This window comes from Ursus maritimus, unplaced genomic scaffold (assembly GCF_017311325.1).
Source record: "Ursus maritimus isolate PB19 unplaced genomic scaffold, ASM1731132v1 scaffold_30, whole genome shotgun sequence".
NCBI classification, from domain to species: Eukaryota; Metazoa; Chordata; class Mammalia; order Carnivora; family Ursidae; genus Ursus; species Ursus maritimus.
In genome coordinates, this window is record NW_024425564.1 from 34,000,093 (window position 1) to 34,026,680 (window position 26,588).

At 43.2% G+C, this 26,588-nt stretch overlaps 1 protein-coding gene across 1 annotated transcript in view; it reads left to right on the forward strand.

Moving 5' to 3' along the window:
- The window catches only part of DNAH8 (dynein axonemal heavy chain 8), a 224,806-nt gene extending 200,120 nt beyond the window's left edge, over positions 1 to 24,686 (forward strand). Inside the window, exons 55-58 of the mRNA XM_040645126.1 lie at positions 8 to 160; positions 1,189 to 1,378; positions 21,355 to 21,476; positions 24,282 to 24,686. Coding sequence (XP_040501060.1) covers positions 8 to 160; positions 1,189 to 1,378; positions 21,355 to 21,476; positions 24,282 to 24,569 — 753 coding nt within the window. The 3' untranslated portion in view covers positions 24,570 to 24,686. The remainder of the gene's footprint in view (positions 1 to 7; positions 161 to 1,188; positions 1,379 to 21,354; positions 21,477 to 24,281) is intronic.
- Positions 24,687 to 26,588: the final 1,902 nt, after the last annotated feature.

The window sequence follows — 26,588 nt, forward strand, 5'->3', positions numbered from 1 at the left end:
TTTTAAGGTGAAAGCTCGTTTGATAAAGATGGGACATCTTAATTCAATGAACATATTTCTTAGACAAGAAATTGACAGAATGCAAAAAGTCATCTCAATACTTCGCAGTAGTCTGAGTGATCTAAAATTGGCCATTGAAGGAACAATCATTATGAGTGAGGTGAGCTCTGATCTCAATTGTCATTTCCCTCTTTTGTTGGTTTGTCTCATTCTTTTTTTTATAATAACATTTTTTATTATATTATGTTAGTCACCATACACTACATCTCTAGTTTTTGATGTAAAGTTCCATGATTCATTACTTGCGTATAACACCCAGTGCACCATGCAATACGTGCCCTCCTTAATACCCATCACCAGCCTATCCCATTCCCCCACCCCCCCTCCCCTCTGAAGCCCTCAGTTTGTTTCCCAGAGTCCATAGTCTCTCGTGGTTCATTCCCCCTTCTCTTTAACCCCCTTTCTTCTTCCCTTTCTTCTCCTACCAATCTTCCTACTTCTTATGTTCCATAAATGAGTGAAACCATATGATAATTGTCTTTCTCTGCTTGACTTATTTCACTTAGCATTATCTCCTCCAGTGCCGTCCATGTTGTAGCAAATGTTGAGAACTCGTTCTTTCTGATAGCTGAGTAATATTCCATTGTATATATGGACCACATCTTCTTAATCCAGTCACCTGTTGAAGGGCATCTCAGCTCCTTCCTCAATTTAGCTATTGTGGACAATTCTGCTATGAACATTAGGGTGCATATGGCCCTTCTCTTCACTACATCTGCATCTTTGGGGTAAATACCCAGTAGTGCAATTGGTGAATCATAGGGTAGCTCAATTTTTAACTTTTTAAGGGACCTCCACACTGTTTTCCAAAGTGGCTGTACCAACTTGCATTCCCACCAACAATGTAGGAGGGATCCCCTTTCTCCACATCCTCTCCAACGTTTGTTGTTTCCTACCTTGTCAATTTTTGCCATTCTAACTGGCGTAAGGTGGTATCTCAATGTGGTTTTGATTTGAATTTCCCTGATGGCTAATGATTTTGAACATTTTTCATGTGTCTGTTAACCATTTGTATGTCTTCATTGGAAAAGTGTCTGTTCATATCTTCTTCCCATTTTTTGATTTGTTTATTTGTTTCTTATGTATTGGGTTTGTCTCATTCTTATATTTTAACTTTCTCTTTTTCAGAATTTGAGAGATGCCCTGGACAACATGTATGATGCTCGCATACCTCAGATCTGGAAAAGAGTGTCCTGGGATTCATCCACACTGGGCTTCTGGTTTACTGAACTTCTGGAAAGAAATGCTCAGTTTTCTACTTGGATATTTGAAGGGAGGCCCAATGTATTTTGGATGACTGGTTTCTTTAATCCCCAAGGTATGTGCCCATAGGAGAGTGGGCAAAGTTGGAGGATGAGGGTAGTTGTGTAGTAGCACTGTGTGATAAATACATATTATAATACGACAATATAGACAACTTGCTAAGTGCTGGACACATACTTTCAAAGGCTGGAAACCACAGATGATCTTTCTGTATTTGTTTTACAAATTTAATCTGAAATTCATTCTACCGTTGCTTCCACAATAATGGAGGCAAACCCTCCATTTTTCTTCTCATCTGCTTCAGCAAGCCCACAGGCTTCAGACATGTGAAGTAGTAAAGTTTTGTTCAAATCTTAATTTTAAATTTTTATGAAAATGACAAACATGAAGCACCAAAATATGCAAAAATCGTTTCTAGATTTCAAAAAATTAGACTGATTTAAAAAATGATCATGTGGCAAAGCTTTTATTGAATGAACTTCTAGAGTCTGTCCCTCCTCAGTCCCCCCCACCCTGAGAAAGTGCTTTGTGATTCTGTTGCATTTCTTCCTTCACTCTAGAAATTTTTACTAAGTTACTGACCAGATGTCTATTGACATAATAATAAACTATATAAATTTGGTAAGCTCATAAAACCCACCATAGTTAGCATTTCGGATTTAGAAAATGTGGCGTTCATAAAGTTCTGAAACACAACAACTTTTTGTTTTACTACAATATGGACAGTTTTACTTCAAGTAATTCTTTCTTGTCAAGTTTTTATTTAAATTCCAGTTAGTTAACATACAGTGTAATATAGTTTCTGGTGTACAATATAGTGATTCATTGCTTCCACACGTCCCCTGATGCTCATCACAGCAAGGGCACTCCTTAATCGCCATCACCTCTATCACCCATCCCCTCAGCCCCCTCCCCTCTGGTAACCATCAGTTTGTTTTCCAGAGTGGCTGCACTGGTCTGCATTCCTACCAACAATGCAAGAGGATTCCCCGTTCTCCACATCCTTGCCAATACCTGTTGCTTCTTGTGTTGTTAATTTTAGCCATTCTGACAGGTGTGAGGTGCCATCTCATTGTAGTTTTGATTTGCATTTCCCTGATGATAAGTGATGTTGAGCATCTTTTCATGTGTCCATTGGCCACCTGTATGTTTTCTTTGGAAAAATGTCTATTCATGTCTTCTGCCCATTTTTAAATTGGATTATTCATTTTTGGGGTGTTGAGTTTCATAAGTTCTTCGTATATTTTGGATACTAACCTTTATAGGATATGTTGTTTGCAAATATCTTCTCCCATTCTTTAGACTGCCTTTTAATTTTCCTGACTGCAGAAGCTTTTTATTTTGATGTAGTCCTAATGTTTATTTTTGCTTTTGTTCCTCTTACTGAGAAGACGTATCTAGAAAGAAGTTGCTATGGCCAATGTCAAAGAAGTTATTGGTTGTGTTCTCTTCTAGGATTTTTATGATTTCAGGTTTCATATTTGGGCCTTCAATCCATTTCAAATTTATTTTTGTGTATGGTGTGAGAAAGTGGTCCAGTTTCATTCTTCTGCATGTTGCTGTCCAGTTTTCCCAACACCATTTGTTGGAGAGACTGTCTTTTTACCATTGAATATTCTTTCCTGCTTTGTTGAAGATTAATTGACCATGTGATTGTGGATTCATTTCTGGGTTTTCTATTCCGTTCTATTGATCTATGTGTCTGTTTCTGTGCCAGTACCATAGTGTCTTGATCACTACAGCTTTGTAATATAACTTGAAGTCTGGAATTGTGATGCCTCCAGCTTTGCTTTTCTTTCTCAAGATTGCTTTGGCTATTCGGGGTCTTTTGTGGTTCCATGTAAATTTTGAGATTGTTTGTTCTAGTTCTATGAAAAATGCTGTTTTTATTTTGATAAGGATTGCATTAAATGTGTAGATTTCTTTGGGTAGCATAGATATTTTAACAATATTTGTTTTTATGATCCGTGATCATGGACTGTCTTTCCAATTTTTTGTGTCATCTTCAATTTCTTTCATCAGTGTATTATAGTTTTCAGAGTACAGGTCTTTCGCCTCTTTGGTTATGTTTATTCCTAGGTATCTTATTATTTTAGGTGCAATTGAAAATGGGATTGATTCCTTATTATCTCTTTCTGCTGCGTTGTTATTGGTGTATAGGAATGCAACATATTTCTGTACATTGATTTTGTGTCTTGCAATTTTACTGTATGAGTTCTAGCAGTTTTTTGGTGGAGTCTTTAGGCTTTTCTGTATAGAGTATCATGTCATCTACAGATGGTGAAAGTTTGACTTCTTCCTTGCTGATTTGGATGTCTTTTATTTCTTTTTGTCTGATTCCTGTGGCTAGGACTTCCAGTACTATGTTGAAAAAAAAAATGGCTTGAGTGTGGACATCCCTGTCTTATTTCTGACTGTAGAGGAAAAGGTCTCAGTTTTCCCCCATTTAGGATGATATTAGCTGTAGTTCTTTCATAGATGGCCTTTATTATGTTGAGGTATGTTCCCTCTGAACATACTTTGTTGAGGGTTTTTATCATGAATAGATATTGTACTTTGTCAAATGCTTTTTCTGCATCTATTGAAATAATTATATGATTCTTATCCTTTCTTTTATTAAGGTGATGTGTCATATTGATTGATTTGTGAATATTGAACCACCCATGTAACCCAGGAATAATTCCCACTTGATGTGGTGAATGATTTTTTTAATGTATTTTTGGGTTAGGTTTGCTAGTATTTTATTGAGGATTTTTACATCTATATTCATCAGAGATATTAGCTTGTAGTTCTCTTTTTTTGTGGTGTCTTTATCTGGTTTTGGTATCAGGGTGATGCTGGCCTCATAAAATGAATCTGGACGTTTTCCTTCCTTTTCTGTTTTTTATTTATTTTTTATTTTTATATTTCTTTTTTTATAATAATTTTTTATTATGTTAGTCACCATACAGTATGTCCTTAGTTTTTGATGTAATGTTCCATGATTCATTATTTGCATATAACACCCAGTACACCATGCAATATGTGCCCTCCTTAATACCCATCACTGGCTTATCCCATCCCCCACCCCCCTCCCCTCTGAAGCTCTCAGTTTGCTTCCAAGAGTCCACAGTCTAATTTTTAGAATAGGTTGAGAAGAATAGGTATTTATTCTTCTTTAAGTGTTTGATAGAATTCACCTATGAAGCCATCTGGTCCTGGACTTTTGTTTGTTGGGAGTTTTTGGTTACTGATTCAATGTCTTTGCTGGATATCTGTCTGTTCAAATTTTCCATTTCTTCCTGTTTCAGTTTTGGGAGTTTATATGATTCTAGGAATTTATCCATTTCTTCTAGGTTGTCTGATTTGTAGGCATACAATTTTTCATAATATTACCTACTAACTGTATTTCTGTAGTGTTGGTTGTTATTTCTCCTCTTTCATTTGTGACTTTATTTGGGTCCCTTCTCTTTTCTTTTTGATAAGTCTGGCTAGAGGTTTATCAATTTTATTAATTTTTTCAAGGAACTAGCTCCTGGATTCATTGATCTATTCTATCGTTTCGTTAGTTTCTATATAATTTATTTCTGCTCTAATTTTTATTATTTCCTTCCTTCTGCTGGCTTTAGGCTTTATTTGTTGCTACTGTTTTAGCTCCTTTAGGTATAAGGTTAGTTTGTCTTTTGAGATTTTTCTTGCTCCTTGAGGTAGGCGTGTATGGCTAATATTTCCCTCTTAGAACCACCTTTGCTACATCCCAAAGGTTTGGGACCACTGTGTTTTCACTTTTAGGTGTTTCCATGTATTTTTAAAAATTTCTTCTTTGATTTCATGGTTGGCTGATTCATTGTTTAGTTGCATGTTATTTAACTTTCATGTATTTGGGGTCTTTCCAGATTTTTGTCTTGCGGTTGACTTCTGGTTTCGTAGCTACTTGAGATAATTCCTGAACAAAATAATGTTGGATTCCTTACAGTTCAGCACCTTATAGCTCTACTAGTAATACAATTTAAGAGGTATTCACATGTACAAATTTTGGAAGCATTATTGCTACTCACAATATGGTTGAATCTCATAAAATATTAAGTGAAGGAAGTAAAACAGAACACATTACAGTGTGTTATACTGTATACATTGTAATCTATGTGTAATGTATATATACTGTATGATTCCATTTACGCAATGAATCAAAATAGGCAAAACAGATCCATGGTGTTAAAAGTCAGGCTAGTGGTTGCCCTTGAGGGAGAGGGCAGTGATTGCAAAAGGGCACAAGGGGATTCCTGGAGGTCAGGGAATGTTCCATTTCTTGATCTGGATGTTGGTTATGTGGCTATTCTCTCGATGAAAATTCATCAAGTTCTACACTTATGATTTGTGCAGTTTTCTTTGTATAAATAATACTTCAAAAATGGTATACCTGTAATTGTTCTCTGTGTACATACATTCATTCGCTTCATGCATTTTCAAATATCGTAACATTTTCTAAACTTAAACACTAACCATGCCTGTTTTTATGAGCTTATAAAACTAATACATGGTATACTATTATTTCAATAGACTTTAGATTTGTAAAGGACAGCTCCCAGATTTCACTTATCTATTTTTCTCCCAGAACTTCCATTGAATTTGGGGAGGAAATATTTTTATTATGGTTTTCAGATTTTGTGAATCTACTTATGAGTCTCTCTTTCCTCCTTACCAGCCCTCAATTTGAATGAGTTGTCACCAGGTAATTCCTGGCTCGGGGGCCTGAAGAAATAACACTTAACTTAATTAGGATTGTCTAACCATCTTCCATTTGCCAGCCCCTCTGCTAGGTGCTTTCAATAGAGAGAGATTTGAGACCTAATTCATCCCCTAAAGGAGCTCATAATCTGATTGGTAAGACAGACCCATCAGCAACTTTAACATAATACGATAAGTGCTCCACCCAAGTGAGAACTAAGTGCCACAGTAGTACAGAGGACAGGGAGATGAATTCTGCCAAGGCAGGGCTCCAGAAGAGCTTTATACAGGAAGCACGGAGTAGGGTTTGCAGGGACTCGAGAAAAGGGCATTCCAGCCAGAAGCCTGAGCAAAGACAAGGCATGAAAAAAGAAGGACAGCAGTGTGGCCAGAGCTCAGGAAGAGGGACCAGAGGTGGGTGGCGGTGAGGCTGGAGTGCGGAGTTTTCTGGGGGAGGTTAGGCCACATCATAAAGGCAATTGGAAGTCCACAGAGATCAGAAGATAATCCCAGGAGAAGGTAGAGGGTAGACTGGAGTATGGAGATCCAGAGCAATGAGACTTACCAAGTCCAAGGGAGAGAGCCTGGGACTTTAACCAGGTAAAGAGAAAGGGACAGATTTGATGGGGTGATTAAATGGCGGATCTTTGGGAGAACAGAGAGTGGCAATGGCTGAGATCAAAGGAATGGTACAAGACAGAGAGCACTGGAAGAAGGACAGGTTGGGAAGAAAGCAAGGAACACTGGAATTGTCAGCTAGTGCTGGTAGAACATACAGATGGAGACATGTGTTGGCCAACTTGGAGTTTAGGAGAGGAGTAAATATTAGTGATTTTTAAAAAAGATGTGAGGTCATTAAGTATGTTTTTGATATTCAGAAACCAAGAGAGAAAGGTTGATTGATCCTTGGCTTTCCGTAGATGCAGACAAGTTAAGTCATGTGTTACAACATACAATCTATTTCAATGATTGCTTTTTTTCCTTTAGAAATATGACTTGAAATAGCAAAGTATTAATATGAACTAATCTTTAATTGTTACTATTTGTTAAAAATGTTACAAGCCAGAACATTTAAAGAAATACAAATATAGACATACATCTGTTTTCTTGTCTTTATTTGTTAATAATACTAATCCTTTCTCTTTTTTTCATTTCTGTTTTCAGCTTAAACTTTTATTCTTTCTCTCGTGGCTCTCCATGTCTTGGGAAGCCCTGGACTTACTCAAGCATGTTACCTTTACACACAAGCACCCAGACATACATCCTTCTCTATGATTGCTTTCTGTTTATAGCATAGAAGAGTGGAGGTCAACTTTATTTGCACACTAATCACTTGTCTGCTTCCTTTTCCTTCTCTTGACATGAGAAACAAATTACTTTCTGCTCCATATTACCTGACCAAATCTGGAAAACATAAATATTACAGCAAGTTCATGCGTTTCGTAGGCAGTATGCAAGCAGATAAGGTAATTTCCAATTGGAAGCCTCTCTGGTCACGATTTAACATCAGTAATTGATTTCTCAGCATGACTATATCTCCTGGGTTTTATATCTTCTAACCTGGTCTCTTTTGATGAAATTTCTTTCTTTGGCTCAAGATATTTAAGCAAATTAATTTAAAAAAATGTTTAACTAAAACACAATGCAGTTTGCAACGAGGCCGTAGTTTCATCACAATATGTGTAGCCAAAATCACCTCGGCTATAAAACATATGAAAAAACATTTACATATATGACCATTTATTTTGTGTTCTTATAATGTAATACAGCATCTAGTACTGTCTGATGTGTGTTTCCCATCATGCCTCTGGTGATTGCTCCTCAGGCCTAAGCGACTTCAAGACCCACACTGCCACAAGGACAGGTGACAGGACTTGCGTGCCTCCCCGCCCCCCATCTGTGCCTGAGCTGATGCTGTTTATAGCATTGGTCCTTTGCCTTATGGTGGCCTGATATTTTGTCAGTTATACTTGAAGAGGCTGAGTCAGCCGCCATGGAGTGGTATTTTCAGCCCCCTTCACAGTCATTTCTTGTAGCAGTTGATGAGCTCAAATGTGTGGCAATTAGGTTTGATTATTAAAATGTTCAAGATCTCTACCCATTACCCTATAACATTTGTTCGATGGCTCGGCTTTTGGCAGTGCGTAGATTTGCCTCTCAATGGATTACTCAGGCCCAAGAGAACCTTTGTGCTCCACCGGGCTTTCCCAGCAGTCATTGATACACATGTTCACATATTGTTTAAGATCGTGCTTCTCAGGATTCTTGAAGGATTTGTTTGGTCTCTGGTTCCCAAAGGTGTACCTTTTCAGAGCATCATGCACACATGATTGATTCTAATTTGCGTATGTGTTTGTGTCATAAGTGTGGACTATGAATTATGAGCCTGACTTCAAGTGGGTATTGACCACCTTGTAAAACCTCTTAATTGACAGCCATGCTTTACCATTTGATGTTAGGTATGACTCAAGTGCGGCTAATGCAGCCTCTGCATTAGCGGCCTCTATAGGAGATTAAACCACGCAGTATCATTATTCTCCAAATGTTTAACTCAGTCTGGAGCTTGATGCCAATTGGATGCCAACTTGCATTAGTTTTTCTGTTTTCTCTCAGTGTCTCAACAAGCCATGTCAGTCTGTCACGGCAGATACCAGTGACAACTTACACACGAGTACAAATCAAGATTTTCAGAGAGGATTTTACTGAAGCAAGGGGATGGGTAATTTTTGTCCTGTTATCTTTTATTACAGTAAAAATCATCTACAACCTCTTGCTTATATATTTGTTTTCAGGGCAACATCATCAGGTAGCAGCACTCTCTGAAAGCTTGTTTTATAAAAGCCTGACATTTGTTGGGTAGAAAAGTACACCAAGAGTTCATAGAACTTTAGGATTGGAAGGAACTGAAAGATTTCTTCTAATCCCATAACAATCCTAAGCATGCCCCATAGCTAGAAGAACAAGAGCTGACTTAAACATCTGAGGGAAGCCAGGTGAACCTCAAGGTTCTAAACCTCTATCTGAGTGATAGCACTTACCTGCTCTGTCCTCAAACCACAGAATGATAGGAGGACTGTGGACATCTTAGAAATGCCTCCAGATTGAGTAACAACCCATCTTTCTTGCCTTCATGTGGGAGGGGCTTAGGTGCACCTGACTTCAGTCACAACCACATCCCTTATAATTCTAGTTTCTGTACCTGTTATCTTCTTTACCAACTGGCTAATCCCTTGTAATCTGGCCAGCCTCATCATTGTTCTCTCCAAGGCCACCAAATCTAGTGACCTCCTTGCCAACTTCATTCCTCTTAATTATACTAGGATGCCAGTTCTGGAAACTCTTTCATACCTTGGCTTTCATCCATTACCTTCCTTGGTTCTCCTCCTGCCTCTCCTAGGACTGCTTCTCGGTCTAATTTGTTGACTCATCTCAAGCAAGTTCTGCCCTTGGCCCTGGTACCTACATGGATAATGTCAGCCATTCTCACAGATGCAACTATTTATCTCTACTCATGACTGACTCATCCGAAGTCCTGGTTTAAGGTTCTGATTCTTCACTTCCAACTGCCAATGTAGAATATTCCATCCTCCTGTGAACCTCACCAGTACTACCTTCTGGTCATCTTCCTCCTAAACCATCCTAATCAAGATTCTGCTACATTTGCTTGTATATCACCATCCTCCAGATCACCCAACTCTTGTGAGTGGTCCTCTCACATCCAAACAACTTGGAAGAGGGAAATCAGGAAAGCATAGTGTGGTGGCACACAAGAGGAGAAAGTAGGAAGTAGAGACGGATCCTGCCAGAGGTCAAGTAAGATAAGACCAAAAGTGGTCAGATGCCTTTATCAATAAGGAGACTGTTGGCAAAGGGTGTCAGTGGAGTGGATGGGGAAGTGGAGGAGTCAGACTTCAAGGTGAGTGAGTGGGATAACAGGAAATGGAGAGACAAGAGTATGGACAGGAAGGATAATTAGTCTCAAGAAATTTGGCTTTGAAGATGAGAAGCAAGCTGGAGGAATGGTTGTAAGAAGAAAGGATTCTCTTTTTTTAATGATAGGAGAGGCTTGAATCTATTCAAATACACATGGGAAGAAGCCAGGAGAGAGAGAGTGAGAGAGAGAGAGACAGGGAAAGTGCAAAGATAACAGAGAGGGACAAAAGGGGCAAAGAGGGGATGGCTCTCAAGTGCAGGGATGCACTCCAGGCAGGTGGAGGGACACCGCACCCATTGTAGTAAGAATAATAAGGGAGGAAAGAGTTTAGGTGCGAGTGAGTTTGTCAGTTTGATGGCAAGAAGTTAAGGGGGTTCCCATCTGACACTTTCTATGTAGGAGGCAAAGTGATTTCAGGAGCAAGAAGGCGTTGGAGGAAAGATCTAAGGAGAACGGAAGATGTTTGAGAAAGTCGGCTACTGGGGGGGACAAGGAAAGATTGCTGGGTGGCTTTGAGAAGGAATGATCTTATTATTGCTTGGCAGCCTGGAATAAGTATAGGAAGGGGGACATTTGGATTCATCTAGGTTTGGAGTTTTGCTGGGAAAGTGATGAAAAGAATGAAGCTAGACTACATAGGAAGGAAGTGAAGAAAAGGTGGAGCTCAGGAGGTCTTCAGAAATGATGAAGTCAGGGAATGGAGAAGTCAAGATCCTGAAGGAGGCCCAGGTGATGGAGGGTGCTCAGTGAATGGGGGCAGATAGTATTTGGAGTATGTGGCCAGAGGATGTGCTTGTCAGAGCACCAAGGATTCTCATAAAGGGTGAAGGAACAATTGGGAAGGACCGTGTCTTTAGAGTTGAGCAAGGCTGCAGTTCTGTGAAGAGGTGGAGAAATGGGAGAGTTGGTTAACCATCGAACCACTCCAGAGGGAACAATGGAAGGGTTTGGTTGGGGCAAGGGAAAGGAAGTATAAAGTAGCACACAGAGAAGATAGCGCAGTTCAGGGAATTAACATTTTGGTGCATGAGATGTGGTGGATTAAGCAGACGCCAGAGTTAGCGCCAGCTTTCCCACTTGTACTCAGGTTCTGTTGGAGCCAACCATGTCCTGGATTAACAACATCACAGAGAACACGTGTGCCTCAGGGGGCCATGGAAGGAGTCCACACGTACTACTGACAGCCTTCCTAATATTTTGCTTCTACTGTGAGGCATTTCTGTTCCTACTTGTCAAATTTGTTCTTCAAACAAATGTGGGTCGGGGAACTGTCAATACCCTGCTGCGCAGATCTTTTTACAGAGTGGTGTGGTTCTCAGCCCTGCCTCTACAACTGAATCACCTGGGAAACATTTAATGTATAGTAATGCCTGGGGCTCCAGACCAATTATATCGGAACCTCTGGCGATGAGGCCTCTAGAGTCTGTACAATTAGTTTTCTTAAAAACTCACTTGGTCATTCTAATGCGTGAAGAAACTAGGCCTTAGACTTACTACCCAGTATGTGGTCCACCAGCCAACAGCATCAGTATCACCTGGGAGCTTGATAGAAGTGGAGAATCTCAGCCCCCACCCTTGACCTACCTACTGAATCAAAACTTGCATTTTAATAAGAGCTCCTTCCCCACCTGATACCTATGAACATGAAAGTTTGAGAAGCCCTGCCTTGAAACAATGCTGATGCCGGGGTCCCACCTCTAGATTCTGATTTTATTGATCTGAGTTGTGGCCTAGGAATCGGGAGTTTTAAAGGCTTCCCAGATAATTCTAATTTTCATCCAAGGTTAAGATTCCCCACCTTACAGCATCTAGCGAAGCATCAGCAGAGGTGCCTGCTGCCTTCTTATTCAACTGGGTGGATCAACCCCATCTTTGCTTAATGATTTCTGACCTTTATTTAACTTACTAATGAACTCCATTTGCTTCTCATTTGGGGGAAAAACTGCCTGTCATACACTTGTGGCAGGAACATCATTTCTCCTCATCTTTGAAGATGCTACTGGGAGGCTTGGCAACTAATAAGACAGGAAATACTGCCCAACCTAAGGCCCATTACATAAGGACTGGTTCATTTATTAAAGGAAAAAAATGGCCAATAGGACTACCAACCTCCTCCTGATCAAATTGAGACAAGCAACCTTCCCGATTAGTTATTTCTTTTGGCTTTTCCGAGGCCTTGTTTGAAGTGATACTCGAACTCTACAGCTTTCTTTAAGCTGACTGACTACACAAGTCAAACAACAGCAATTGGTTTGCTGAAATTCTGGGTGACTGCTATTATAGGAATTAAGACATAACAAGTGTTACTTTAGACCTGAATTTCCAAAGTATAACCCCAGCTTAATAGTGAATTTTTTAAAGAACAGACTTGACAAGTGTTTTAAGATTTCATTGTGCTGTATGAGTTTGAAGGGAAAATTTTTTTTAAAAAAAACACTCATTTGGACCACATGCAACTCAGATGTTGAATAGTCAAATCACCCATTTCCATGTGGGTGGTTAAATCTCATGAACAGAAGGTTATTATTGGTGAAGACTTTCCCCAACTTTTTGCTTCTTACTTCAGAGTCAAACATATGAAGGCATGAATCACTTTCCAGCACTGATGATTGAAGTTTGGTTTAAGAATTATTAAAACTAAATTGGTGCCAAGACAAAAGTACTGCTTTTCAAGTTTTTATAAAGAAAAATGTATCAATAGTCTTTTAAAATTATACAAACTTCAGAAAACACAGATTTTGATTCCATTAGCCTTGATGTTAGTCTACAAGAAAGATGGTCATTCATTTTTTTAAATTCAATAATGAACAATTCAGTGGATTTACTGCAGTTCGAATTCCACAAGATCATGTTTTTCTTTTCAGGAAGCCAAAGCAAAACTATCAAGACTTGAAAAACTATGTATCTTCTCCATGTTCTCTGGGTGAGAATGGCCCATGGAACAGTCCCCTACTTTCCAATACATTTATTTAACCTTTTCCTTTCTTAACAGCTCAAAGTAATCTGTGTTCTAGATTCCATCTACCAGCATACTAAGAGTGTTACCTAAATCAGGAGGTGTACTGTTCATGTAAACTAGACAACATCATGTGTATCCCCCAGGAGGGAGAAGATGGGAGATGCTCTCTCCCTAATTGTACTTGAGGTTTTCAGAGCTTTCTGACAATGGCTCTTCAAAGCAGGCATGTTACATGAGAGAGAATCCCACTCATCCATCATTCAGGACCTATGTCATTTAGTTGGAATTTAAAATGTTAGAGAAAAATTCAATTATTCAATTTGTGCAGATGGATGGTTAAGACCAAGATTCACGTCTTGTGCATTATGACCTTGTAGATTCATAGATCAGGGATGAATTTTAAAATATCATAAAATAGAGTCAATTGAATTCCAACTACTCTACTTGGATACACAGTGTCTAGTATGCCACATGGAGGCACACTTGGTGTTGCATGATGAAAATGACATTCACGGAGGGACTTACAAGAAAGAATTGTATATTATTGTTATGGTCATTATTGGTTTACAACTTCCTGGGTGTATCTGAAACCAGCCCCCCATATGCGGAAGGCAGGGAGAGACTAAAGGAAGAGGCAGGCCACTTCAGATTGGTAGGTGGCAGGTTTTATAAGTAAGGGCGCTTAGTTGTAAGAGGCTTAACTTGGGTGGCCACAAGCTGAATAGATCTCTGTACCCACCTGCCAAATGTTAGAAGTTTACATAGAGGACTTAACTGGGTCCAGTCATGTATATCATCCAGATGGCCTCAAAAACACATCACCAGCCCAAGGCTCTGTCCTTAGGGCAGCCTCTGGGAGCAGGAAAGGCAAGTAGAACACACATTTGAAGGACAGGGGAGGTGGGGAGGACACTCCAATTGCCCAGATGAAGCTCATGGATCAGCTGGTGGCCATGTTCTCTTGATAACCTCCCCCAACACTCTGTGACCAGCTCTTACAATCTCCCGGGCCCCCTCTTCTGCAACAGAACCTGAGCCGTCAGCAAGGGGTTTCACTAGCATAGAGGTGGCTCTTTGGGCAGCCATCAGCTGCACGGCAGGCTGCTGCCACAGCAACAGTATGGACACGTGCAAGAGAAAACACAGATTAAGAAAATAATCCTAAAATTAGTCACAACTTTTTCCACCAAGGGCTCCATGGTTCAAACTACTGATTTATTAAGTCTCCTAGGCTGGAAGTTGGATTACCCAGGCCATTCACTGGTGTCCTCATGTGATTTAATAGAGATGATACATTAGCAGACTCATCAGGAATGAACACACAACATTCTATTTGGACAATGGCAGAGGTGCTTCCTTGTGAGGCAGTAATAGTGTCCAAGGCTCTCCTATTTTGGAAAACAGTTTTTCTCAGTAGAGGCGTTTCACATTTGGTAAGGACAGGCTCTGTTGGCTATCATTCAAGGCTTGCTGGATGGATTTAGTAAGGGCTTCTGTGTGTGCTAGAACATCCTCCAGGCCCAATGATTGTAGCAGTGGAAAACTACATACCCACCTGGCCTTGAGGAGAGGGAAATTGGCAGTTTTAGGAACTTGACCTGGTTTTGCATACCATCCATGTTGGCTGAGGGAGGCAGCCCGGTCAGGCATGAGCTGGTGGACTGGGGGTAGGATATGCCAGACCAGGACCCCCCACCTTCTCCCCTCTTTCAGTGGTGCATGTTCCATTTAGGCCTAGTGCATTTCAACAGGTCTGGCTTGCAGCAGGACAGTGGGATCCCAGTGAAGATTACGTAGTTCTCCCTCACCCATCCCAGTGAAGATGGGTGCGAAGCAACACCCATCCCAGTAGGACATCCCATTGCGGTTTCCAGTAGGTAACTCCTTTCCCAGGTGTGGTGGGGCTTGGTGTTCTCAGCGTCATAGCATGTTGATCCACAGTGAGAGCTGGGGCAGTGGTTATTTCCTGCAACTTCCATACCTTTATGGGATTGGGGACCTTGGCAGGGGTCCCAAGTCTGCCATATGGGGCAACAGGCCCTACTGATTGATCATTCAAGTGTATTAAAGCCTGAGAGTACTGTAGCTCACTGGGCCAAGGTGGTTTTACCTATTACTAATTTCATCTGCTGTTTTAGTATTTCAGTTGTCCTTTCACCCAACCTCCCCCACCCCTGCTGCTGCTTTCGGGTTATAGGAGAGATGGAGCTGCCATGCAATGTCATGTGCTTTTGCACAGTCTTGTGCATCATGACCTTTGGAATATGACCCCTGATCACTGTCTTGTCAGTGAGGGTATCCATACATGCTACTTAGCTTCTCTAATCTCCTAATGGTGGTAGACTGCTTTGCATGGTGACAGGGGAAAGCTTGGGTTAGGCCAGATGTGGTGTCTACACAAACAAAGGCGTATTTAGAACCCTCACTCAGAGGGAGGGGCCAATATAATCAATTTTCCAGTCCCTTACTGTTTGGGAACTCTGGTGGATGGCCTCAAACTCCTTTAGAAGCTACCCTGGGCATTGTTTAGAACACACAGGACATGCTGTTACCACATTAACCAAGCCACTGTATTTCGAGGGCAATCTGGCTGGCATCTTTGGCAATACGCCATCCCACCTCAATGCAATGGTGGCTGCTCTTCCTATGTACCCAAGCTACTCTGTCTACTGAAGGGCCAGTTGCTAGGGCTTGTATCTGAGCTAGAACATCAGCTTCTTGATTGACAGGGGGTGTCAGTGCCTTATGAGCCAGGATATGAAAGACAGTGAGGAGGGCCTCAGGCTCTGGCAGGGGAACCAAAATGGTCCCCACCATACATCTTGACCCCACAATGGCCTACTCATTTTCATTCACCCCTTAGCCTCCCATTGTCCAAGTGACAGAGTTAACCCTTTAGAATAGCCCAAGTGTTGGGGCATCTGGGTGGCTCAGCTGGTTAAGCTTCTGACTCTTGGTTTCCACTCAGGTCATCATCATCTCAGAATCATGGGATTGAGCCTCTCATTGGGCTCTTCGCTCAGCACACAGTCTGCTGGAGGTTATCTCCCTCTCCCTCCCCCTCTGCACCCCCCTCTTCTCCTTCCTCTGCTCCTCCCCTTACTCATATGCTCTATCTCTTGAAAATAAATAAATAAAATCTTAAAAAGAGACAGGGAGAGAGAAAAGAACAGCCCAAGTGTCAGTGCTAAGGGTGAAAGGCCAGAGCTCATAAGTGATGGCCACTCTGAGTTCAGCCTCTGTTGCATGAGAGGCTCTAGCTGGAGGAGCTCTGTACCCAGAACTTCTGGAGTCACAGACATCTCTAACTCAACTGGTAGCACTGGTGAGGGGATGCCAACAGCTTTAATCTGCTTCACTAATATTTTTATCTTCTCAAAGGTGGCTTACCGCTCTGATCCGCAGTCCTACACATGCCCCTTCTTTGCCAGGCAGTGTAAGGGACAGAGACACTGTGCTAGGTGGGGAATAAAAGTCTTCCAAAAGCCCCAAATCTCCACAAAGGCTTTACTTCTTTCACATTCTTAGGGGTTGGGTGAGCTTGCCCTTATCAATCACAGCTTCTACGGCAACACACTTACCCCACCAAACAACTTTGGCGGCTTACCCCACCAAACAACTCCCAAAACCTTACAGCAGTGCCTGGGCCTTTAATTTTCTGCTCATCTTCTCCCCCAGATGTTCCAGCAAAGCCTGCCGAGCGTCCTGCCGCAGAGGCAAGTCTTCACATGTTAGCATTGTATCGGCAGTGTAATGGGCCCATTTTACCGATGTGGGGAAGGAGGACAGGGACAGGTCTTGGACTACCATGCCATGACAGCGGGGCTGTGCTGGTCACCTTGGGGAAGCACTTGAAAGGTTCATTGCTGCCCCTACCATGTGGAGGCAAATTTGATCCTGTGACCCAGTGGCCAGGAGTCTATTGAAAAAAAGCATTTGCTACATCTAGCACAGTAGAGTAAATGCCTAAGACCATGACCAAGGTATCTAAGATGGTGGCAATGTGGGCCACAGCCACATATTGAATAGGGGGCCACTACCTTGTGCAATTTTTGGTAGGTCCACCATCATCTGCCACAAGCCACCCGGCTTTTTTACCGGCCAGTCCAGGTTGTTGAGAGCACTGTGGGAAGGGCATATAATACCCACTCAGGGCAGTTCTTAAATAGTTTCTCCTATCTCCTTCTCCACCCCTAGGCAATTGATACTATTTGACAGCTACCCCTCTTCGCAGGGATGGCAGGCTTACAGGTTCCCAGTTGGCATTTCCCCTCAGCACTGCTTTGATGACTGTAACCTGGAAGCAAAATTCACCAGTAGAGGTTTGCAGAGTTTGACCGTGTAGGATATCAGCGTCCACAATGTTTTCTGGTATTGGAGAGAAAAAAAACTCACATAGAACGCCCAATTTGGAGGGTCAAAAGGACCTTCCTGACCATAACTGTGTGCCCTCCATAATCATCAATGACACTGAGGGGGCCAGGAAACTTCTGAGGGTTACCACGTGGTAGAGTACTTTCAGCTCCAGTATCCACCAGAGCTGTTGCTTTTGTTTATTCCTGGGGGACTGGTGAGTCGTGAGCTCGACATGAGTCCTCTGATCACCTGCAGTGGTCCTCACCCGGAAGCACTCTTGGACTGTATCCAACAATACCCTGGATGTAGGAGGCACCCACCCTGAATAAGACTGTATCCCTGAGGCCTCTGCTAGAGGAGCAGGGCATCAGACATGGTAGGGGAAGATGCGGCAGGTCCAAATTCTTGTTCAAGTTTCGAGACTTTTCCATAGTTTCCACAGGTTGTTGGTCTATCTGTGCAGGTTGCGTCCCTGCAGCAATGAGGCCAAACCACATTTGCTTCTGGGCTAATTTTACTGTACCCTTTATAGCTGATTGGGATAAACTTTTGACCTTCTGAGCTCCCTCTTTATCTTGGGTCTATTCCACAGCCCATACCAGTTCCAAGGATCTGTCAGTTTCCCCCAGATCAGCAATGGATTTCCCAACACCATAATATCTTGCCCCACAACTGGGCTTAGCCTGGATATCAGCGTCCCATACCAGGTGCTGGGGGCGGGCTAGAGTATCTTGGCTTTCATTCCTGCGGTGAATGTGGCCTGATGAGGCCCTTCAAAGACAGGGGTGTAGATGGCCTATGTCATTCCCAACTCCCCAAGAATTTGTTGTACCCCCTCTATATATTTCCAAGGTCCCATCTTCCCAGGGAGGTCGCCTCCATTGGGTTAAGCCCCCCAGCAGGCTAGAACAGTCCCAACTATAAGGGAATGCATACCTCGAACCAGCCCTCCCCACCGAGCACCATGCCAGCACTGCTGGAGGGCAGGGTGTGTGGTGATGTTGCTCATATTTTCTGCCACCTGCCTAGGCAGAAGAATGCCATGGCCTCCTGTCTTCCGTAGCTGCACTAACCATGCTTGGGTACTTTTCTTGGCCTTTTGCTGGAACTTGGCATGCTGTATCAATAAGCTCAATGGGAGGATACACTCTCGTCATGAACGTTTCCTGAACTGGGGGCTGCCCTGCTGGCCAGGGCTGTGATTGCTGTGCCTCGCATTCCTTTGTACTAGGATGGCAGGCTGTTTTGTCCATTTCACGCTCAATCCCCACAACGCCCCTCCCTCCCTCTCCTCACTTTGCAGGGCATTCTCTTTGCCCAGTGCATTAGCGGTCTCTCAAAGAAGCACATTAAAGCGGCCAGCATTTCCAGGGTTCCCCTGTACACACGGGCAGGGCCTCTGACATACAGGCCACCCCTCCCCACATAGAGGTTGATGGTCAACGTGGGATTTTTCCCTCGGATGCCTCTTTCCCAAGGCCGGTTTCTTTGGTCTCCTGGCAGGCTCACCAGTTACTGGTTTGCAGCCTTCCCGGAAGCTTCCCCGGTGAAATCTGAAACTGGCCCCCTTCCGTGGAGGGCGGAGAGAGACCCAGAAAAAGGCAGGCCACTCCAGGTGGGTAGGTGACAGGTTTAATAAGCAAGGGAATTTACGCAGGAAGCTTGTCTCCAGCAGCCGCAAGAGTAGATCGTCACAGCCGCCCACCAAATGTAAAGGTTTATCTAGAGGCCTTCTCTAGGTTCAATCATGAACAACATCGAGATGATCCCAACACCACATCACCATCTCCAGGCTGTGCTCTTTAGCAGCTTCTGGGAGGGGGGAAGGCAGAGGGCCGAAGGTTCAAAGGACAGGGGAGGGAGAGAGGTGTCTCTGATGGCCTGGGTGCAGCTCACAGGTCAACTGGTGGTCACATTCTCTCGATGACCTCCCTCCCCCAGCAGTCATACACCACCAACTGGCAAATTCACAAAATGCTTGTCTTACTACTAGAGTATGGGATCCATACTATTGAATATTGAAGTCGACATAATCCCACGCTGATCAAATCACTTCAAATAACTCCGAGCATGGAGTACGGAGAGGCACTGACCAGCAATTGCTCCCAGGCAAACTTGCACCATTTCCTGGCCCGTGTAGTGAACTTTTGGTGTCATAAAATCTTCCTTTACTACCAGGCCCTCTCAGTATAGTTTTGTGAAACTATAGCTTTATAAGCATCACCTAGAGGTGCCTGGGAGGCTCAGTCGTTTAAGCATCTGTCTTTGGCTCAGGTCGTGGTCCTGGGGTCCTAGGATCTAGTCCCTCATTGGGCTCCCTGCTCAGTGGGGAGTCTGCTTCTTCCTCTCTCTCTCTCTCTCTCTTTCTCAAATAAATAAAATCTTTAAAAGACAAAAAAAAGCATCACCTATAAAAGTACTACAATCAGCTACTCTGGTTGACTGATCTTTTGGGTTAATGCAAGGGCTCTTCTTTAGCAGGCAAATCCTATTTTAGAGAGCACTCTGAGTACACCTTATATGATGCAAATGTAACCAAATTATTTGCCTACTCTAAATATTCAGTGGCTTCCCACTAGCCACAAAATCAAGTCCAAACCCCGACCCTGAAAATCCCGCCTCTACCTTTGTTCTAACCTTATCTGCCAACATTGCTTCACTTTTCGCCTAGACCTCCATGTTTTTTGCACACGCTGTTCCTCTAACTGGAATTGTCGCATCTGACAAACCCCTACGTATCTTGCAAGAGTCACCTTCAACTTCATCTTCTTGATTTAGCCTCCCTTGAGCTGTCTTCCTGAGTGGTTTATTTTGTTCACACCTCTGCTCATAACAACAATGTGTTATATGTCTTGCCTTCCTCCACATTCCTTGTAGACTGAGCTCCTGGAACGCGGGATCCATGGACGGCCTTTTCATCTTTGTGGGTATCACACCTAGAGCGGTGCCTGGTACACAGTGGCCACGCCTGAGAGATTTAACAAATGAATAAATGAATGAATGAATGCGTGCCTCCCCAACTGTCTAATTTAATAACCAGGAAGGGACTTGGGAACCGGAAGAACTTGACTCTCTCATTCAGCCAGGCTAGGGGCCTGTTCTTTCTTTCCAACTTTGAGGGATAGTAGCTCAGTGCCTTGCAACTTTTTCTCTTCCCTCTATTCCCAGTCAAACTTGATAAAATATTCTCATTGACTGTGCTGGTTTGTGCATAACGGTTCTCAGATATCACTGGGAGTAGTGGGGACATACATATTCCAAAATATACTCATGATTATGAATCAAGAGTCTCATGATTTTCACCATTAACATGGGAGCCAAATGTAATATAGAGGTCACAGATAAATCTTCCTAAGGTTTTGAAGTCCATTTGAAGTTTAGGGCCTAGTTTCTAACATAATTGCTCCTCTCGAAGACTTCTCTTATTGAATTGAATGGCGTGGTTTGCAAATATTAAGTGTAAAGAAAGGCCACAATCTCTGGAGCCACATATTGCCTTAAAATAACTGTATTATGCACATTAAAACACATAGCTTTCCTTCCGGTGCGATTGCTTTGTTTGAGCAAATTGAAAGTTGGGTTTTCTATTTTGGCATTATGCCTTGTTTCCTTAGACAAAATGAAATTGTTCCATTATAGCAAATAGAAGCTTGATAATGGTTTTATTCAAGTTTTCATTGGAATGCTGATCTCAGAATATTTACCATTCCAGTCTTGTTCCTAAATAGCGTGTTTTCAGATAGAGACTCTGAGCTAGGCCTGGGTTACAATCTTTAGACACTTGAGTGGTTGAAACCCCAGGAGAGAATTTCAAACCAAGACTCCGTCTGAGGCAGAAAGGGTGCTGCTCTCCTGCTGTCAGCCAGCAGGGAATACCCAGCTCATTGCAGGTCCCCATAGAAACAAAACACAGGAAGAAATGTGCCCTTGAGGTTCAATCTCAACTCCTCTTGGGGGGGAGGGGGACATGCATTTGGAGTTTGGTAAGCAACTTACACTTGGCTCTGCTCCCTTCTTGTTTCTCAAGTGGACTGCACCAAGACATCGGGATCCTCTTTTCTGTTCTTTTCTTCAGGCTTCCTCACAGCAATGAGGCAAGAAGTGACTCGTGCCCACAAAGGCTGGGCCCTGGACTCCGTGACCATCCACAACGAAGTTCTGCGGCAGACCAAGGAGGAGATCACATCGCCCCCTGTGGTAGGCACCACTGGGCTATAGCAGGGGCAGTTCTGGAACCAGGGTTGAAAGCTCAAATTCTGCCTGACACTGACCTATGAATGTGTCAGTTAAGTCCATTGGCTTTGTAGCTGGGGTTTCCTTGGTCCTCACCAGGAGACTTCAATGCTGAAGCCTCCTGTTTGCCAGAGTGGGAATTAATGACAAGTGCTGGAACTCCCCATATAGCATGTCTTTATAATTTCAAGTTACACTTGTGTTTGCTAAAAAGGGGTTTTCCACATGTCTCCAGCTCCTGCTGTGGGCTCCACAGACGGGACGACTGTGGGGGGTGGTGGAGACCAACAGTACCCGCGGTCCTGAGCTCTGGGGTCAGTTCCAGCAGGGCCCCCCGCTAGCTGTGGGACCCTGGGTGGAGGGACACCTGGAGGGGGGAAGAGCAGGGCCCCCCCAAGGTAAGCAGATGCCTTTGGGAGCTACTGCTTGGACACTGACCTGCTCTGTGGACTTGGGCAAGTACTTTAACTTTTTGAGCCTCAACTTCCTCATCTGTGAAATAAGGGTGATGATTCAACCTCTTGAAAAACAGTTGCGAGAATCAACTGGAATCACTTAGGACTCCATATAGGTACTCAATACGTCAGCCTCATTTTCCCTTTCTCTGATTTTCATTCTCTCCATTGTCGAGGAAGAGGACTGGGCCAGATGAATTCCAAGTTCTGGCCCTTTCTGCCACGTTACAGCAGTGGTCGCCTTTTTTCCAGCGTCCAATAGCCTGGTCCTCACTTCTGTCTGCACCGACCAGAACTACACTTAACCTCCGTATTTCCACAGGCAACCTCTCCAGTCAAGGCAACCCTCGGTTACTTCAATCACGCCCCTCAGAATTCTTGCAGCGTTTTCCCATTACACAATTCCAAAGTCACTTCCACATTTCTAGGTGCTTGTTAGAGCAGCACCCCGTTTCCTGGCACCAAGACATGTACTCACTTCCTCAGGCTGCTGCCACCAAGCACCACAAACTGGGGGCTTAAAACAACAAAGATTTATTTCCTCAGAGGTCAGGAGGCCAGAGCCTGGAATCAAGGTATTGGCAGAGTTGGTTTCTTCTGAAGGCTCAGGGCAGAGGGGGTGGATTCTGTTCCATGTCTCTCTCTCAGCTTCCAATAGATTCGGGCAGTCCTTGGTGTTCCTTGGCTGATAGCCTCTGCCTCCATTGTCACATGGCCTTTTCTTTGTGTGCATCTCTGTGTGTCCCCTCCTCTTCTTACAAAGACACCACTCATATTGAGTTTAGAGCCCACTTTAATCCCAATATGACCTTAACTAATCCCATCTGCAAAGGCCTTATTTCCAAATGGTCACATTCGGAGGTTCTAAGTGGACATGAATTTTTTGGGGGACACTCTTCAACGCACTACACCTTCTAACTATGACTTTTTAAAGTTCTGAGATGAAAAGGAACCTGAAAGGGGTACAGTTTACCGATGGATGATACCTAAATGGTTGTGTCGTTCATGTAGTAATTGTCACCCACTGGCGGTGATCGTCATCATATGTCCTGATTTTCTGGGGTTGCTCCTGGTCTTACCGTCAAACCGTGTACTTCAGGTTTGGGTTCAAAAAATATGGTCCTCATACTCTTAGCTCACATGAGGGGATTCCAGAAAACACTTTGCAATTAATCTCCCTCTCTTTTATTATAATCTACATTTGCTTCTCCTTACCTACTCCTCATTGGAAAGGAAAAATGTTCACCATGTTCTAAATAGATTTATCTTATGGGCTTATGTGATTATCAGAGTCTCCCCGTGATTCCCTCTAGCCTTTCTTTTCCTACTGAACACGTGTTCTATGGCTCCCCGTGGCGTACAAGGTAAAGTTCAAACTCTTCACTTTGACATCTAGACTTTTCCACGGTCAAGTCCTAGCTCATTTTATAGCCACTGAATCATCTGCTAAATAAAATGCTTGGGCTTTCCTACTCATCCTACCTATCTTTGTACTATCGCTCCTGCCTGGATGCCTGGCCTCTGTCCTCTGTCTTCCCCAAAGCAGCCCACCCTTCAAAGCCATCTCCTCTGCAAAGACCCCCAAGCACTCCACCCCAGGGTGGCCTTTCACATAGTCTCAGTGCTGGTCACTAGGCAGCCCCTCTAACAAGTGTGTGCTGGTATTCAATTCATGTCTTTTCCCCCAGTTTAATGGTGAAGACCTCAAGGGCAGGATTCCTTTGTGTGAAACAGGGGACGACTGCCAGCCACTGTCGAACCAATACACCCAGTCCCTGTCTGTTATGCCTGTGCTAGCTCTACCACACCTGGCCTCTGGGGGTGCTCTGATTCTCCCGCCGGCTGGGCCTGGCTGAACAAATCTCACTCCTTCCTCTGACTGAGGTGGTTAGAGCTGCAGGTTGGCTTGGCTGGCACAGGCTGAGATCCCGTGTGGCTCCCAGCTCCAAATCCCTTTCCTTGTTCTGACCCTACACTGACTCAGACCAGATCTCTCTGAGACTTATCTCCCTGGAGAGGTGATTTGGTTCTGCTGGCTAAGTCTATTGTCCCCAGCAGGCTACCCCTAAGCTTAAATAAGCAATAACGGGAACATTTCTGCAGCCCTTATGGCCTCAAGATAGGCCACAGGGGAAAATTGGGCTCAGTATTTCACTAATGCAATGCACCCAGTGGTGTTTCATTCTTTTGGCGGTGTTTCAAGACTGGTGTATGTCTTCTTTCTAAACTGACGACCCTTATTACAGTAACGGATGTCCATCTCACAGCACCTAATTTTTCAAAAATCCTATTACCTTATGCTTGACTCTTCCAGGAAGGTGTGTATATTTATGGGCTGTATATGGATGGAGCAGCCTGGGACAGACGGAATGGGAAGCTCACAGAATCCACGCCCAAGGTGCTCTTCACGCAGCTGCCTGTCCTGCACATCTTTGCCATTAATTCCATTGCGCCCAAGGACCCCAAGCTGTATGTGTGTCCTATTTACAAGAAACCCAGGCGTACTGACTTGACCTTCATCACTGTGGTGTATTTGCGAACGGTTTTGTCCCCAGATCACTGGATCTTGAGAGGAGTAGCTCTTTTGTGTGACATCAAGTAAATTCATTTCCACTTGCTGAGGGCGCTAGAGTCATGTAGCCAGCCAGCGCTAATGAGAGCCTTGGTGATGTGTGTCTTTTCTCCCGGGTAATGGCTTGATTACCCTTTTTAAATTAAAAAGTTGATATTCTACAATCACTTGTGTGTGTGTGTTTTCCCTCATATCAATATTAAAAAAAAAAAAACGGTTCTAAAGTAATGCATTTTAGCCCAGGAAATCATATTCCATTATAATTAGTTGTTTAGATAAAGTCTCATCTTCATGTTAGAACATCGGAAGGTTTGAATTTTTTAAAAATCGAAAACAAAGTATTAATTTGTTGCATTCTAAAAGAGGCCTAATAGATGCGAGCTTTTCTCTCAAATGAAAACCACATTTCCCTGGAAGAAAATCAACCCCTGTGTGTGTTTCTGCTAATGTGCTGTCCTTCACTTATTTGGGTTTGGCCTTGTCGCCGTGCTTGTGAAATGGAAGCCGGCAGGGTCCAGTCAGTCCCCCTTAGGAGTTACAGCTGTGTGGTGTGACGTGTTTGAGACAGCAAACCCACAGGGATGGCTGCTCTTGTCATTTATTTTAATTTTATTTAATTTTTTTTTTAAGTGCTTTTGAGGCCCAGAGAACTCTGAGTCTCCAGCTCCTACCGGCTCCCCCTCTCCAACCCCAACTCTGCGGGAGATAATGAAGCGCACATTTCTAGGCAGCAAATGGAGAAGGAAAAACAAACTCCATCAAATGAAATTAGGTTACATGCCGAATGCCTTAAAAAGCAAAGTCTTTAAAAAGTGAAGCTATTTCTTACCCTGTAGCTGGTCTGAAACTCAGTATGAACCTTTATTTCCTGCTAAAGGAAATTGTCAATTTAACAAAACAGATGGGGTTCTACATTGAATGTTCATGCAGCTTCGGGGTAGTGAAGTGTCTCTACTGGCCTTCCCATCCATCTAGAATGCTCTTGCTCGCCCTCAGCTGAATTCACCAAGTTCATTCCCCCTGTCTGTTCTGAAGGAAGGGCGCATTTCATGTTGCTTTGTTCCCCTCCCATCCTTCTGTTGCCCTGATCAGAGATGCCAACGAGAAACCAAACAAGATGGCCAAGCAATAGCCCGGGAGAGGTGTCCAGGGAAGACCCCAGAAAAAAATTCCCCCGTAGTCTAGGGTACTTACAAACAGTAGAAAATACATCATGAAATGTACATTGTACTAGTGAACCCCATTATGTTCCGAGACTGGTTCAATGTCAAAGCTATAGAACTTTCCAGGGCAGTTTAGAAAACCAAAGTAACCAAGACCCCAGCCCAAACGTGTTTTGGTATTTCCCTTGGTCAATAGGCACACTAGAGAAAATGATGGCATTTTCTGGAAAGAATGTCTGCCTGAACTGAGGCTAGAATCTGGAAGCCCCTGGTGCTCTGGGGGAGCACAGAGGAAGTGAAGCACACTCTAGCACACCAAACTGCAGGTCCCAAAATAAAGCACAGGCATTTTATTCACATTCCTGTCCAGTTGCTAACACGATTGAAGGCAAACTGCATAGTCTAAACCCCTGGATATCACGGTAAGCTTTCAGAGAATAACAATTAAGTTCAGTGTTCTCTAATGACTTGAATATCTTATGGAAAATTGAAAAAGCAGGAAAGATGTCAATCTAGCAAGGGTATAGATTGGACTGTTTAAAGCCATAGACCATTTCCTGGGGAATTTTTCACTGATTATTTTGTTCTGTGTCAGCACAGAGGGGAGAGTGGTGGGTGCTGAGGCCACCCCAGGGATGAGTACTTGCTACTTAAGCAGTGTCTCAAAATGGTCTTCTTTCCGGGGGGTGTTTCTCAGCTATCCCTGGTTTTGCAGAGCTGGCTGGGGCCCAGTTCTTCTTTTTTTTCTCTGGGCCCATTAAATGGATTCATTAGACATTTTGAGCCATTGAACTTCCATAAACACATAACCATTTTCTTGGCAAAATTGTTGCTCTTTCACTAATTACATAATTTGCCACACTTGAGTGAAGGAGACCTGGTGAGC